This window comes from Oncorhynchus gorbuscha, linkage group LG26 (assembly GCF_021184085.1).
Source record: "Oncorhynchus gorbuscha isolate QuinsamMale2020 ecotype Even-year linkage group LG26, OgorEven_v1.0, whole genome shotgun sequence".
Classification (NCBI taxonomy): domain Eukaryota; kingdom Metazoa; phylum Chordata; class Actinopteri; order Salmoniformes; family Salmonidae; genus Oncorhynchus; species Oncorhynchus gorbuscha.
This window is the reverse complement of record NC_060198.1, coordinates 6,105,970-6,123,749: the sequence shown is the minus strand read 5'-3', so window position 1 is coordinate 6,123,749 and position 17,780 is coordinate 6,105,970. Positions and strand designations below refer to the sequence as shown.

Here is a 17,780-nt window from a genome sequence, read left to right as displayed (position 1 = left end):
AGGAAGGGAGGGAGGGAGAAAGAGAGGGAGGGACTGAGATATAGAGGGAGGGGGAGGAAAGGAGGGAGGGAGAAAGAGAGGGAGGGACTGAGATATAGAGAAAGGGGATATAGAGGGGGACGGGAGGGAGGAGAAGAAAGAGAGGGAGGGACTGGGATATAGAGGGAGGGGGAGAAAAAGAGGGAGGGACTGAGATATAGAGGGAGGGGGAGGACGGGACTGAGATATAGAGGAAGGGGAGGACGGGACTGAGATATAGAGGAAGGGGGAGGACGGGACTGAGATATAGAGGAAGGGGATATAGAGGAAGGGGAGGACGGGACTGAGATATAGAGGAAGGGGGAGGACGGGACTGAGATATAGAGGAGGGGAGGACGGGACTGAGATATAGAGGAAGGGGGAGGGACGGGACTGAGATATAGAGGAAGGGGGAGGACGGGACTGAGATATAGAGGAAGGGGAGGACGGGACTGAGAGGATAGAGGGAGGGGGAGGACGGGACTGAGATATAGAGGAAGGGGGAGGACGGGACTGAGATATAGAGGAAGGGGGAGGACGGGACTGAGATATAGAGGAAGGGGGAGGACGGGACTGAGATATAGAGGAAGGGGAGGACGGGACTGAGATATAGAGGAAGGGGGAGGACAGGACTGAGATATAGAGGAAGGGGGAGGACGGGACTGAGATATAGAAGAAGGGGGAGGACGGGACTGAGATATAGAAGAAGGGGGGGGAGGACGGGAGGGAGGGACTGAGATATAGAGGGAGGGGGAGGACGGGACGGAGATATAGAGGGAGAGGGAGGACGGGACTGAGATATAGAGGAAGGGGAGGAGGATATAGAGGAAGGGGAGGACGGGACTGAGATATAGAGGAAGGGGGAGGACGGGACTGAGATATAGAGGAAGGGGGAGGACGAGAGGGAGGGAGGGAGGGAGGGATATAGAGGGAGGGAGGGACTGAGATATAGGAGGGAGGGAGGGAGGGAGGGAGGGAGGGGGGGAGGGAGGGAGGGAGGGAGGGAGGGAGGGAGGGAGGGAAGAGGTTGGAGATGTAATGCAGACACCCAGATGACCAGACAAGACCAGAGATAAGGGAGTTGAACTTCCACCCCGTCTGATGACGACTCAAGTTCAGCCGGGCAAACACACCTGGCAGACACTATCGCATGCAGACACACACACAAACACAGAGACACACACACACACACACACACAGACACACACACACAAACACACTCACACACAGACACATAGATAACTCTCTATGGGTGGTGATGATATTTCAAGACAATGAGAGGTGTCATAGTTTGTATATTAACTGCAAGTGTGTGTTTCTGTGTGTGTGTGTGTGTGTGTGTGTGTGTGTGTGTGTGTGTGTGTGTGTGTGTGTGTGTGTGTGTGTGTGTGTGTGTGTGTGTGTGTGTGTGTGTGTGTGTGTGCGTGTGTGCACGTTTGCATGTGTGGGTGTCATCCCAAACTAAATACCTTAGTTATTTAGGTAAACAACCAACAATTCCATAAATGTATGTAATACTTTTTATTTTTCATTTTTTTCAAGACAAAATGGCTGAGTGTAGAGAATAACGCAGTCAACCGTTGTTGAAAAGAAGAGTGGCATCTCCAAACGAACTAGAACTCAACAGAAGAGAGTAGAATTCCCAGAAACTGAGTGGTGTGGTCAATGACATTTGGTCATTAAAAATACATGTTAAAAACATCAGATATTCAACAAGAGAGAGAAAATGTATTGATTCCTGCTGTGTGTGACTCTGTTTTCAACAAAGTTGTGTATAGTCATAATAAATAGGGACGTTCACTGTCGGAGGCCAAGTTCAAGTTCAGTTCAGAATAATCAGCGTTGAGAACAGACAGGGGAAAAAAGTCTGGAAACCCTAAACGTACCAATGTAGCATTGTCATGTACACAAAACATGTAGCCTACTTTACTGTACCAGCTCAAGTAGGCTTTTCTTTTCCCACCCCAATCATTTCTGTTTTCATTAGACATGTTTTGCACGTGAGATTTACCACTTTAACAAAAAAAAAAAACATAAAGCACCATGCACTGTTTAGCAATGAAAAACAGACTTCAAATAAAACCGCTAAATTGATTTCCAGATTGATGTCCTTTTTAAATCAATTGACTGCATAATGACTGGAATAGTTCTTACTTCATTGATGTGACTGGAATGTGGTCAGGCGGTCGAGAGGAACGGACACTACCGAGAACCCAACAATAGCTTGTGTTACTGCATATAAAATGACAGGAGAGGAAAAAAACATATTCAAAAAAATAAAAAATAAAAAAGAATAGACATATACAACCCCCTGTGTTGCCATGTTCTGGCACATTCCGACAGTACTGCTTGAGAAAAGCCATTACATGGCTCCTCTTATCCATAGAACGCCACGACGTTTCAATTTTCAAAAACATACTTAATTTTTGTTCAAGCGTACAAATTATTCACACTATAATAGTATTATCCTGCCAAATTAAGAAAATATATACGGTGGCAGCTGGTTGGGCATTTTTTTTCTTCAACTACTGAAAAGAGTACATTGGAACCTTTTAAAGAGAACAAGCGAACAGTTAAAAATACAGGCGTCAACATAAATACTACAAGTGCCTACGCTAAGTGAACATTAATTTCAAATACCATTCTAAATACAGGAACAAGTAGACCGTAAATGTGTATTTTAGCATAGGAACATGAGTGTGCATTTTCCTATGTTTTTTTAAGTTCTCTCTATATATTCACATATAATCCTAAAATCTCTCGCCGATGAGAATGTTGTTTAACCTGAAGACCTGTGTAGCAAAAAGGCAAAAAGATGAGTCATGTTCGTTTCGTATTCATAATATAGTGATACAATCTTGAGCATAACCATCAAGATTTAACGAGAAACCCCAAAAATATCATCAAAACAATCTTAAATAAAGTCTCCCCTAAAGATATTGAAGTGTTACATTAAAAAACAGAGTTTATTTATTCATTTTTATAAAATTTGTGGTAGGAAAAAAAAATATTGCCCTTTTTGAGCAGCAAGGTTTCTTTCTTTCTTTCTGAAGCAGGAGGGAGTATGGCGGTTCCTGCATTGATACGGTATTACCCAGAGGCCCCAAAAACTGCTAGGCCCCCTGGGAAACAAAATGGCTGGCGACGGTTTCTCGTTTCACTCTTATCTGCATGAAGCAATGACACCACATCAATCGGTCTGCATTAGAGCAAAGATTTCCCTTCAGTGTCCACCTGTAAACTGGGAAAATTGAACAGTGCACATATTTCATCCTGGGAAAAGTCCCAGTTCTTATTATTTTATACTCAACCGACTGTACCTCCGATTAGAGAGACGGATACAGGATCCAAGGCAGAGTGACAAGTGCTTTACCAACAACATTATGAAAGGGGGGTTGATGTAAGTCTGTCAAATCAAAAGAACAGCGGTGAGGTCTAACATGTCACCTCAAAGAGCACAAACCCACGTGAAAGATTCAAATGATGTAAAAAAATTGAGCAGGGGATGTGTTTTACTGAACACACTTCTCAAAATTGTTCTTAAATTATTATTTTTTTAGACTTTCCAAATATCAATTAGTTTAAGAGGCAACATTTCAGCTTTTAGGAAATCTGATATGACATGCGGGAAAAAACAGAAATAAGAGCTTGTTAAAAAGCTTATGATGCATTTACAAATGATGAATTGATCCAAATCTGGTCATTCCGTGCCCTCAACCCCACCCCCTTTTCAAAATCAGCCTGACATGTCAGAACTAAGAAAAACAAGTCTTCAGGTGCCCAGCCGCCACAGCAACACACTGTCATGGCCGACTCACCGAAGATCCCAGCAACAAGGACAACAACATAGTTTTGTGCTACTTACAAAAAACTGTAAAACCTTTCATTTCAAAACAAAACACTCCAACACATTAAGAGCTTAAGTTTACAGAATTATAACAACTCATTATTACATTTAGTACCCCTATGTAAGGTACCAAACAAAACACAAATAAAACCCTTTATATAAACACCACATAATCCCCAAATAGCATGTAGCTAGCATGCCAGTAAACAGAATGAGCATCTGAAGTATATTATACAATGAGTCAGGCAGATAAAATGATTTACCAGAAATATATATTTTTTGTTTCAACTGGTTCCTTGTGTTTCGCTGGGTCACGGAGGACGATGTCATATTGTACAGGCGCTTGATGCAAGAACCTGTTTATTTCCCGTTGAACACATGTCCGCTAGCTATCATTTGTAGCTGAATCTCCGAGCTTATAGCAAAAAGGAGGATTAACTAATGCAGGTCAAATATTCCAAGGCACATTTTTTTTGCTTTTTCAAACGATAACTATTCATTTCAAATTGACCACCACTATATCTTCTAAAAGAAAATGTTATGTTGCTAAGCGGCTACAGTTTCCTAGGCAAACCCAATTGGTATTTTCAACCCAGGAACGGACAGAAAATATTTTTAAAAGATCAGCCAAAATTTGTCCCTGCTTTTTGTAGTTCAGGGTTAGACCATTCACACTGCCCACCATGTTTCCAACACCAAACTGTACAAGATATGTAAAACAGTACGTATATGCAGCATGGGGGTTTTCTTCCTCTTATCGTTTTCTTTTTAAAATCAAAAGTACCAACCAACAGCAACACAATTACAACCAACCAACCAATGAAGGACAATTTTATCTAAGTAGCCAAAACACACTGAGCATGCCGTCCAGATACAAAAGTACAAAACATGTCAATTATTGCACAATAGAAAGGCTCAAAAGTTTTTGTGTCCGATGCAATAGTATTGCCCCAAATATGGATCAGCTTTTTCAAAGATACCGGGCTTCTGACTGGTGTCTAACCCCTGTCAGTCTCCTCAGCTTTTGCCATGATTCAGCGAATCAGGGAGCTGCCCTGCCTCCCCTACTCAGTCTTAATTTCCAGGGTGGTTGGCATGGGTTGATCGCTGTGCCACTTCTTCATGTGTTTCTCTAGAGTGCTGTACACACTGAAAGGCATGTGGCAGATTTCACATTTATAAACGTCCTTGCCCATCTGGCCGTGGGTCTTCATGTGGCGAGTGAGCTTGCTGCTTTGGGCGCAGGCGTAGCTGCACAGGTCACACTTGTAGGGCCTCTCTCCCGTGTGGCTGCGCCGGTGCACTGTCAGGTTGCTGCAGTTCTTGAAGATCTTGCCGCAGTACTCGCACGTGTCGCTCCGCCGGCTGCCATCCTTGGAGCTGGGGCGCCCGCCGCTCCCTGACAGGTGGGGGGTGCTGGCCCCACTCCCCGTCCCGCTGTGGCCCGAGGCCCCGCAGCCGCCGTCCGTCTCCTCGGGAGGCGTGGAGTAGCGCAGGCTGCCGTTCTCGGAGGAGTGCTCAGAGGATGTGGCGAAGGGCGATTGTCTGGTGGGGTACTCTCCAAAGCTGAGTAAGGGGTCCTTGAGTTGTCGGGAGGCGGCATAGCCGGCCAGCCACTGGGAGTAGACGTTATCTGTGTTGGGGATGGTGGGCGTGGGAGGATCCAGTTCTTTCTCCACCTTGATACGCTTGGTCATGGTGCTGAGGGACCCGGGGCTCCCCATCAGGAGCTTCCTGGTCAGGGCCTCATTAGAGAGAGGACCCAGGCCATTGGCCGTTGGGGTGGTGCCACAGACCTTGTCGGCCCGGTCCGACTCAAGTGCCAAGTCCTCTTCACAGGCGTCCCGGGGAGTGCTCCGTCTGTGGGGATGGGAGTGGGGGTGGAGGGCCTGGCTGTTCTGGTGGTGCCGGGCCCCTTCCAACAGCAGGCTGAAATGATAATCGGTCTTCTCACCTTCCTCAGTCTCCATCTCTTCCTCTACCTCCTCTCCTTCTTCCTCCTCTTCCTCCTCTTCTTCCTCGTCTCCCTCTTCCTCTTCATCTCCCTCCTCCTCCTCTTCTTCCTCTTCCTCCTCCTCACCATTCTCAAGCAGCCCGTTGTTCTCACTCTTGAACTTGGCCACCACGGACTTGAGGGCGTTGGTAGCGCTGCCCACCAGGGCGCTGGTGCCTGGGTCGGGTGAGCTGGCGGTGGATAGGCCGTCATCCGACTTGGTGTTGAGGGAGTTCTTCTGAGAGTGCGTCTTCATGTGGCGCTTCAGCTTGCTGGCCTGGGTGCAGGCGTGGTTGCACAGGTGGCATTTGTAGGGCTTCTCTCCTGTGTGGCTGCGCCGGTGCACGATCAGGTTGCTCTGGAACTTGAAGGTCTTCCCGCAGAACTCGCACGACTTGGCCTTGAGCGGCGTGGTAGGCTGGGCCGGGTTGGGGGTGGAACGGAAGCCGGACGAGGGCGACTGGGAGGTGGAGAGGGGAGGCGTGGCTGAGAAGGAGGGCTTGGAGCCCGGCTGGAAGGGCTGCAGCAGCCGTTGTATGGGCTTGTTGGGCGACAGGGGTGGGGAGGCTCCCGTGGGGTTACCCGCCAGTTCCCGCAGTCTCCTTGAGAAGTCCATGGCGGGCGGTGGGTCCAGGACCACTGAGTTGAGCCGCATCACCCTGTCGAAGGTGCTCGGGTGATGGGTAGCCAGCGCCAGGTTCTCTGGGCTCAGGTGGTGCCGTGGAGGTGGACTAAACAGAGGAGGCGTCCGGGGGTAGCGCCCCTCGTGGGGGACAGAGGTGGCCCCTTCCCGGCCAGACCCGGACCCAGGCAATCTCAGCAGACTGAAGGGGCTCCCATCGGCCAGGTGGACACCGTGGAGGGGGGGCTGAGAGGTGCAGTCACCCCCCATCCCAGGCGGGGCGGCTACCCTGGGGGTGAGGGGGCTGCCTGGCTCGCTCTCCAGATAGATGCGGAAGCCGTGGGTGTTCTGGGCGTGCTGAAGCAGGAACCAGGCACTGCTGAACGGATGCTTGCAGGTCGTACACGTGTAACTACTGGGCTCATCCTTGTCTGTGAATAGGAGAGAGAAAGAAGAAGGGTTACTTGACTGAAAGAGAATGAGGACCTCTAGGATTGCTAGACCGTAACACTTCCTATTTCAGTTCGACAACAAAGATATCCATTGTCTTTGATAAATAATTCAGCTTCAGTTTTTACCAGCTTAATTAATACACTGAGATTTAAACATGCATTCAATTACTCAGCCCATCTAAACAACACCAGCAACGAGATCTCAATCAGTGTATACAATTTACACAGACGAGGAGGTAATTAGGAATATTTTAAACAATAATTGAATTTCAATGGCCCTTGCACGATGACCTGAGATTTGCCTGACAATGCGTTTGTAATCTCGTTAAACACACTCAACCATCCTCCATAGATGTGTTTAGAGAATTAGAGGGGCTAAAGTAGAACATGTATCTAATGCTGTCATTTAGCAGATACCATTAGCCAGAGCGACTTACAATTAGTGCATTCATCTTAAGATAGATAGGTGGGACACCCACAGCCATAGTAAGTACATTTTCCTAAATAGAGTAGGTAACTGCAAAGTCAGAGCTAGTAAGGGGGAAAAAAGTTAATGAAATACTTTATGAAAATATACAGTGATGGAAAAAAGTATTTGATCCCCTGCTGATTTTGTATGTTTGCCCACTGACAAAGAAATGATCCGTCTATAATTTTAATGGTGGTTTATTTGAACAGTGAGAGACAGAATAACAACAACAAAAATCCAGAAAAACGCATGTCAAAAATGTTATACATTTATTTGCATTTTAATGAGGGAAATAAGTATTTGACCCCCTCTCAATCAGAAAGATTTCTGGCTCCCAGGTGTCTTTTATACAGGTAACAAACTGAGATTAAGAGCACACTCTTAAAGGGAGTGCTACTAATCTCAGCTTGTTACCTGTATAAAAGACACCTGTCCACAGAAGCAATCAATCAGATTCCAAACTCTCCACCATGGCCAAGACCAAAGAGCTCTCCAAGAATGTCAGGGACAAGATTGTAGACCTACACAAGGCTGGAATGGGCTACAAGATCATCGCCAAGCAGCTTGGTGAGAAGGTGACAACAGTTGGTGCGATTTTTCGCAAATGGAAGAAAAACAAAAGAACTGTCAATCTCCCTCGGCCTGGGGCTCCATGCAAGATCTCACCTCGTGGAGATGCAATGATCATGAGAACAGTGAGGAATCAGCCCAGAACTACACAGGAAGATCTTGTCAACGATCTCAAGGCAGCTGGGACGATAGTCATCAACAATTGGTAACACACTACGCCGTGAAGGACTGAAATCCTACAGCGCCCGCAAGGTCCCCCTGCTCAAGAAAGCACATATACATGCCCGTCTGAAGTTTGCCAATGAACAGCTGAATGATTCAGAGGACAACTGGGTGAAAGTGTTGTGGTCAGATGAGACCAAAATTGAGCTCTTTGGCATCAACTCAACTCGCCGTGTTTGGAGGAGGAGGAATGCTGCCTATGACCCCAAGAACACCATCACCACCGCCAAACATTGAGGTGGAAATATTATGCTTTGGAGGTGTTTTTCTGCTAAGGGGTCAGGACAGCTTCACAGCATGAAAGGGACGATGGACGGGGCCATGTACCGTCAAATCTTGGGTGAGAACCTCCTTCCCTTAGCCAAGGCATTGAAAATGGGTCGTGGATAGGTATTCCAGCATGACAATGACCCAAAACCCACGGCCAAGGCAACAAAGGAGTGGCTCAAGAAGAAGAACATTAAGGTCCTGGAGTTGCCTAGCCAGTCTCCAGACCTTAATCCCATAGAAAATCTGTGGAGGGAGGTGAAGGTTCGAGTTGCCAAACGTCAGCCTCGAAACCTTAACGACTTGGAGAAGATCTGCAAAGAGGAGTGGGACAAAATCCCTCCTGAGATGTGTGCACAAACCTGGTGGCCAACTACAAGAAACGTCTGACCTCTGTGATTGCCAACAAGGGTTTTGCCACCAAGTACGAAGTCATGTTTTGCAGAGGGGTCAAATACCTATTTCCCTCATTAAAATGCAAATCAATTTATGACATTTTCTGGATTTTGTTGTTGTTATTCTGTCTCTCACTGTTCAAATAAACCTACCATTAAAATGATAGACTGATCATTTCTTTGTCAGTGGGCAAACATACAAAATCAGCAGGGGATCAAATACTTTTCCCTCTCACTGTATATATATATATATATATAGTACCAGTCAAAAGTTTGGACACACTTACTCATTCCAGGGTTTTTCTTTATTTTTACTATTTTCTACATGGTAGAATAATAGTGAAGACATCAAAACTATGAAATAACACATATGGAATCATGTAGTCACCAAAAAAGTGTTAAACAACTGAAAATATATGACATATTTGAGATTCTTCAAAGCAACCAGCTTGCTGAGGTAGTCACCTGAAATGCATTTAAATTAACAGGGGTGCCGTGTTAAAAGTTCATTTGTGGAATTTCTTTCATTCTTAACGTGTTTGAGACAATCAGTTGTGTTGTGACAAGGTAGGGTTGGTATACAGAAGAAAGCCCTATTTGGTAAAAGACCAAGTCCATATTATGGCAAGAACGGCTCAAATAAGCAAAGAGCAACATCAGTCCATCATTACTTTAAGACATGAAGGTCAGTGAATCCAGAAAAATTCAAGAACTTAGAAAGGTTCTTCAAGTGCAGTCGCAAAAACCATCAAGCGCTATGATGAAACTGTCTCTCATGAGGACCTCCACAGGAAAGGAAGACCCAGAGTTACCTCTGCTGCAGAGGATAAGTTCATTACAGTTACCAGCCCAAATAACTGCTGCACAGAGTTCAAGTAACAGACACATCTCAACATCAACTGTTCAGAGGAGACTGTGTGAATCAGGCCTTCACGGTAGAATTGCTGAAAAGAAACCACTACTAAAGGACACCAATAAGAAGAAGAGACTTGCTTTAACCAAGAAACACGAGCAATGAACATTAGACCGGTTGAAATCGATCCCTTGGTATGACGAGTCTAAATGTTTGAATTTTTGTGTAGGTGAACGGATGATCTCCGCACATGTGGTTCCCACCGTGAAGCATGGAGGAGGAGGTGTGATGGTGTGGGGGTGCTTTGCCGGTGACAAAAAAGGAGAGAGCCAGGGAATGATTTGAGGGTGGTTTCATGTATTATTATTCTATTTGGGATAGTTTCATGGTTTACAGCTTGATTTGAAATCCTCTCAGGTGAATAGAAAAGAAGAATAGAGAAAGGAGAAGTGAGATATGCAAAGTAGCACATTCTCTACACCACTCCTCAAATGTGCCTCTTCTCCTTCATCTCTGCTTTCGTTTCTTCTCTCCTTTTGTTTCTTTTTTTGTTTTGTTTGATCTGTCAGGCAGGCAGGCAGGCAGGCAGGCAGGCAGGCAGGCAGGCAGGCAGGCAGGCAGGCAGGCAGGCAGGCAGGCAGGCACTTAACCAAAAACAAGAATGTGCTGCCAGCTATAAAGATTAGCCGTTGCTAAGATGGCGGACGGGGCAGAAGCCCAGCCTTGCTGTACCCCACTGTGGCTGTCGAGGCTAGGGGTGAGGAGGACACTGTGCAGGCTGGGCTCCCGCTGCTAGAGCAGCCTGAAGGAGGAGAAGAAGAATGCGGTTGAAAAACAGATTCTCACGTGTCGGCCTCCCTGCCACCCTGGCACTCTCATGACAATCCCACTTAAAGAGTCACTCTTTGATATGTACGGCCCTTGTCAATGATACAGCTATACCCATTGATCCATTCATCCCTCAGCTTTATAGCAAACTGAGTGGGGCTGCCGTTTTGTTGTTTTTCGAATCAAGGGTTGGGCCTTTAAAGGCCAGCAAGCAACAGGGAAATGTGCATCCAATCAAAGGCAGCTCCACGGAACCTTTTTTTCCACTGAAAAGAGATCTGGGGGGCTGGCAAATTATGGATCATTACAATCCGCAAAAATTACAGTTAATTGCTGCCACCTGCAAGGGGCTCTGACCTCCTATGGATTTTTTCCATCATAAAAAGGCAATTTGCCCACGTTCTGCCTTTCCACATATACTCACATATAAAAATGCACTGCGTTTTTTGGGGGTCATTATATTGATGGAGTGGAGGTATAGCAGCCTATACACCTTATGTAAAATTTGATTTGATTTGATTTACATCTTATGTATTTCCAACATGTTTTTTTACTGAACGAAACCAAAGACCCAAATTACTCTTAAAACGTTCCTTTACAACCACGCTTTGTGGTCCTGTTCTGCTTGGATTTTACAGTGATCTGCAACCCTTTCCCGACAACACGTGCCACCCTACAGTCTCCCTATGTGGGGAAACTGATGTTGTTGAAAAGGACGAGGCAGGAGGAGAACGGCTCACGTGGCGTATACACCTTCTCTTCCTCTGAGGCCTACACCTGTCTATCTGTCGGAGGAGGATCGAGGCACACGCGTGGGGTATACACCTTCTCTTCCTCTGAGGCCTACACCTGTCTATCTGTCGGAGGAGGATCGAGGCACACGCGTGGGGTAGCACGGCGTGAAGGTGCCAGGCGTGAAGGTGCCATTCGTAATGGCTGCCTGAGACGACAGTCGTGAAGGACAGCGGAGCTCCACAACACGGCCGGCCCCTAAATCATTTGCCTATACATCAGAAACATCCGTCTCTCGCTGTGCAATCATCTGGTCCAGATGACGTTTGAAACCTCCCTGCTCACGAGACGACAACACAGAACAGGGTGGATAATTGATGCCCTCGTCATATTGATTGGCACCGAGCCGGACCAATGTGACGTACCCATTCCCACCCGCCTGTCCGGCAGACACTAAACAACAAAAAGAAGATATCTAAATTGGCCTTGACTAGACTATGGGTGCTTCTCAAATGGAACTCTATTCCCTATATAGTATTGACCAGGGCCCATAGGGGCCATTTGGCACGCACCCTATCCCTCTCTAATGATCCCGGCTCAAAGGGAAGGACAGCGTGCGAGGAAGCAGAGAAACACGTCCTGACAGGGAATTTGATGGCCTTGAAGATTATAAAAAGGGAAGCTTGGGGGAATTATCTTCTAATGTTCGTCTCCAATGGAAAGAAAAAGAAGAGAACCCGTTCAGCGAACGGTCTCCAGATTCTAGAAGCTCTAAAGCTAAAACTAAGTCGAGGTCCCTTTGAAATAGGACCAGGAGAGGAGAGACTGGGCTGAAACCAAGGCTGGGGAGAAGGATTACGGAGATAGGGGGGAGAGGAGGAGATAGAGAGAGGGGGGGAGAGAAAGAATAAAAGGGAAAAAAACGGAGAGAGAAAGAGAGATAGAGAATAGAAGAGATGGAGCGCGAGAGAGCGAGAAAGAATGAACGAAAAGAGGAATAACAGAAAAAGAGGAAAACAAGCCTACCAAGGACATTTCAACCCCTCGCAACACAAAGCAGAAGAGGGCTAATTACAGTGTCTTCCTCTGTACAATGCACTGCTATCACCAGAGAATATGATCCGCAGCCATGCAAAGAGCACAAGGACAAATGGGAAAGGACATGTTAAACAGCAAGATATTGCCCATATGGCCCATTCTGCAGGATCACATGTATTCCAATACTGTCTCAGCCAGTCAGACAGAAGGAGACAAGGCCAGGCTAGACAAAGCAATAGTGATGGGATGATTATGAACAGTCTAGTCTAGGGAGGTACTGCAGCCTGCAGTACACGCAGATCCAGACCCTCTCATTGTTCCTCTGCTGCAATATGCACCTCCACACCCCCTACTCCCAACCCTCCGCCCCCGTAACCCCTCACCCCTCACCCCCCTACACTAGTGTCAGTATCAGCCAGACCCCCTCCACCCCAACTGAAACCCTACCACTCAAACACAGCGACACACGAACAACAGCCGTAGGCTACAATCGACAATGACCTTGAACCCTGAGGTAACAAGTTCACAACGCCACGGTAACAACTCTCCGTCCCCAAGCCAACTTTCTACTGTTCCTGCGAGGACTTGACTTTTCCACCGTTCTGTTTTGTTCTTGACCAACCCCTGCTAAGTCTCTCCCTCCTCCTCCCGACCGTCCCAACTGGCTCTCACAGATATCGGTCATTGAGGTAATGGAGGAATGTTGTTATAGGATTAGCAAGGCATCAGAGGAGGAGAGAGACAGCCAGGAGAACACTGTATGTCAGCTCAGCCATTTTGGACTTCCACCTGAAGAGTGATTATTCTAATAACGGTCCCTGCCAATATTCCTAAGTGTTTCTGGGTGTTGGTAGGAGTGATCAGGGAGGATATGGACACCTCTTCAGAGTGCTGTGATAGAAAGTGTAAATGTGACTACGAGTCTGTTCATGTCATTTGTGGATTCATGGACAAGAGACTGGTGATGGAGGAGGATGGGGGGTCCAGTCTGCCATTATCTTTCCCATGTGTGTGTGTGTGTGTGTGTGTGTGTGTGTGTGTGTGTGTGTGTGTGTGTGTGTGTGTGTGTGTGTGTGTGTGTGTGTGTGTGTGTGTGTGTGTGTGTGTGTGTGTGTGTGTGTGTGTCTGCCCTCTCTCCTTCAGTATTCACCCCAACGCTGTGTGTTCCAAGTGGTCACAGCCCTGCTCTCTCTCTCTCTCTCTCTCTCTCTCTCTCTCTCTCTCTCTCTCTCTCTCTCTCTCTCTCTCTCTCTCTCTCTCTCTCTCTCTCTCTCTCTCTCTCTCTCTCTCTCACACACACACACACACACACACACACACACACACACACACACACACACACACACACACACACACACACACACACACACACACACACACACACACACACACACACACACACACACACACACACACACACACACACACACACACACACACACACACACACACAGTTGCCTTTGTCCCAGGCCAGACTACTTTGTGGTGCACTGAGCCACTGGCCACCAACAAAGAGCCTGTTTGACCAACACTTGCTCTGAAACAAGGCCTGATGCAGGAAATGCGGCTTACCAACGAGAAAACACAGTGAGGGAGAAGAGAGAAGGGGAGAGCTAACCGTGTTCTAAGAAACAGTCCGTCCGGGGATTCCAGGTTTGAAAAACAGACATTAGTGTGGCAACAGCAAGGTTCAGTCAGACTGCTAACCCACTGACTACACACATCAAACGGAAAGGAAAGAAGAGAGTCTGAGAGAAAGAAAAACAAGAGCGAGAGAGAGAGCGAGCAGAAAAAGACAGACAAGACACATCACAAGGAAAGAAAAGAGTCAGAGAGAGAGAGAGAGAGAGAGCGAGCAGAAAAAGACAGACTACACACATCACAAGGAAAGAAAAGAGTCAGAGAGAGCGAGAGAGAGAGCGAGCAGAAAAAGACAGACAAGACACATCACAAGGAAAGAAAAGAGTCAGAGAGAGAGAGAGAGAGAGCGAGCAGAAAAAGACAGACAAGACACATCACAAGGAAAGAAAAGAGTCAGAGAGAGAGAGAGACCGAGACAGAAAGAAAGAACTTGGCTGGCATGAAGGGAGATTTACTGTGAGATAACTGACTACGTGAAGCCTGGTGGTCTTTGGTTTGGGCTCTAGCTCTGTCGAGCTGTGTACTGTGCCAGTAAGAAATGTGTTCTGTGTTGGTTCCACTCTCAAATCACTTTCATACTTATTACCTTTCCACAGTCATAAAAGATGATAGGAGCAGCCAGAACCGGGACTGTGTTTCTCTGACCCACTAGAACCATTAGAGACAGATGATAGGAGCAGCCAGAACCTGGACTGTGTTTCTCTGACCCACTAGAACCATTAGAGACAGATGATAGGAGCAGCCAGAACCAGGACTGTGTTTCTCTGACCCACTAGAACCATTAGAGACAGATGATAGGAGCAGCCAGGCCCGGGACTGTGTTTCTCTGACCCACTAGAACCATTAGAGACAGATGATAGGAGCAGCCAGGACTGGGACGGTGTTTCTCTGACCCACTAGAACCATTAGAGACAGATGATAGGAGCAGCCAGGCCCGGGACTGTGTTTCTCTGACCCACTAGAACCATTAGAGACAGATGATAGGAGCAGCCAGGACCAGGACTGTGTTTCTCTGACCCACTAGAACCATTAGAGACAGATGATAGGAGCAGCCAGGCCCGGGACTGTGTTTCTCTGACCCACTAGAACCATTAGAGACAGATGATAGGAGCAGCCAGGACCAGGACTGTGTTTCTCTGACCCACTAGAACCATTAGAGACAGATGATAGGAGCAGCCAGGCCCGGGACTGTGTTTCTCTGACCCACTAGAACCATTAGAGACAGATGATAGGAGCAGCCAGGCCCGGGACTGTGTTTCTCTGATCCACTAGAACCATTAGAGACAGATGATAGGAGCAGCCAGAACCGGGACTGTGTTTCTCTGACCCACTAAAACCATTAGAGACAGATGATAGGAGCAGCCAGGACAGGGACTGTGTTTCTCTGATCCACTAGAACCATTAGAGACAGATGATAGGAGCAGCCAGAACCGGGACTGTGTTTCTCTGACCCACTAAAACCATTAGAGACAGATGATAGGAGCAGCCAGGACAGGGACTGTGTTTCTCTGATCCACTAGAACCATTAGAGACAGATGATAGGAGCAGCCAGAACCGGGACTGTGTTTCTCTGACCCACTAAAACCATTAGAGACAGATGATAGGAGCAGCCAGGCCCGGGACTGTGTTTCTCTGATCCACTAGAACCATTAGAGACAGATGATAGGAGCAGCCAGAACCGGGACTGTGTTTCTCTGATCCACTAGAACCATTAGAGACAGATGATAGGAGCAGCCAGAACCAGGACAGTGTTTCTCTGACCCACTAAAACCATTAGAGACAGATGATAGGAGCAGCCAGAACCGGGACTGTGTTTCTCTGATCCACTAGAACCATTAGAGACAGATGATAGGAGCAGCCAGGCCCGGGACTGTGTTTCTCTGATCCACTAGAACCATTAGAGACAGATGATAGGAGCAGCCAGAACCAGGACTGTGTTTCTCTGACCCACTAGAACCATTAGAGACAGATGATAGGGGGAACAGCCAGAACCGGGACGGTGTTTCTCTGACCCACTAGAACCATTAGAGACAGATGATAGGAGCAGCCAGAACCGGGACTGTGTTTCTCTGACCCACTAGAACCATTAGAGACAGATGATAGGAGCAGCCAGAACCAGGACTGTGTTTCTCTGATCCACTAGAACCATTAGAGACAGATGATAGGAGCAGCCAGAACCTGGACTGTGTTTCTCTGACACACTAGAACCATTAGAGACAGATGATAGGAGCAGCCAGGCCCGGGACTGTGTTTCTCTGACCCACTAGAACCATTAGAGACAGATGATAGGAGCAGCCAGAACCGGGACTGTGTTTCTCTGATCCACTAGAACCATTAGAGACAGATGATAGGAGCAGCCAGGCCCGGGACTGTGTTTCTCTGACCCACTAGAACCATTAGAGACAGATGATAGGGGGAACAGCCAGAACCGGGACGGTGTTTCTCTGACCCACTAGAACCATTAGAGACAGATGATAGGAGCAGCCAGAACCGGGACTGTGTTTCTCTGACCCACTAGAACCATTAGAGACAGATGATAGGAGCAGCCAGAACCAGGACTGTGTTTCTCTGATCCACTAGAACCATTAGAGACAGATGATAGGAGCAGCCAGAACCTGGACTGTGTTTCTCTGACACACTAGAACCATTAGAGACAGATGATAGGAGCAGCCAGGCCCGGGACTGTGTTTCTCTGACCCACTAGAACCATTAGAGACAGATGATAGGAGCAGCCAGAACCGGGACTGTGTTTCTCTGATCCACTAGAACCATTAGAGACAGATGATAGGAGCAGCCAGGCCCGGGACTGTGTTTCTCTGACCCACTAGAACCATTAGAGACAGATGATAGGAGCAGCCAGAACCTGGACGGTGTTTCTCTGACCCACTAGAACCATTAGAGACAGATGATAGGAGCAGCCAGAACCGGGACAGTGTTTCTCTGATCCACTAGAACCATTAGAGACAGATGATAGGAGCAGCCAGAACCTGGACTGTGTTTCTCTGATCCACTAGAACCATTAGAGACAGATGATAGGAGCAGCCAGAACCGGGACAGTGTTTCTCTGATCCACTAGAACCATTAGAGACAGATGATAGGAGCAGCCAGAACCGGGACAGTGTTTCTCTGACCCACTAGAACCATTAGAGACAGATGATAGGAGCAGCCAGAACCTGGACTGTGTTTCTCTGACCCACTAGAACCATTAGAGACAGATGATAGGAGCAGCCGAACCGGGACGGTGTTTCTCTGACCCACTAGAACCATTAGAGACAGATGATAGGAGCAGCCAGAACCGGGACTGTGTTTCTCTGACCCACTAGAACCATTAGAGACAGATGATAGGAGCAGCCAGAACCGGGACTGTGTTTCTCTGACCCACTAGAACCATTAGAGACAGATGATAGGAGCAGCCAGAACCGGGACTGTGTTTCTCTGACCCACTAGAACCATTAGAGACAGATGATAGGAGCAGCCAGAACCTGGACTGTGTTTCTCTGACCCACTAGAACCATTAGAGACAGATGATAGGAGCAGCCAGGACTGGGACTGTGTTTCTCTGACCCACTAGAACCATTAGAGACAGATGATAGGAGCAGCCAGAACCGGGACTGTGTTTCTCTGACCCACTAGAACCATTAGAGACAGATGATAGGAGCAGCCAGGCCCGGGACTGTGTTTCTCTGACCCACTAGAACCATTAGAGACAGATGATAGGAGCAGCCAGGCCCGGGACTGTGTTTCTCTGACCCACTAGAACCATTAGAGACAGATGATAGGAGCAGCCAGAACTGGGACTGTGTTTCTCTGACCCACTAGAACCATTAGAGACA

At 47.4% G+C, this 17,780-nt stretch overlaps 1 protein-coding gene across 1 annotated transcript in view; it reads right to left on the bottom strand.

Annotated features, from left to right (window-relative positions):
- Positions 1 to 1,530: 1,530 nt before the first annotated feature.
- Positions 1,531 to 17,780, bottom strand: part of LOC124015860 (B-cell lymphoma/leukemia 11A-like) — a 62,897-nt gene continuing 46,647 nt past the window's right edge. Inside the window, exon 3 of the mRNA XM_046331334.1 lies at positions 1,531 to 6,911. Coding sequence (XP_046187290.1) covers positions 4,930 to 6,911 — 1,982 coding nt within the window. The 3' untranslated portion in view covers positions 1,531 to 4,929. The remainder of the gene's footprint in view (positions 6,912 to 17,780) is intronic.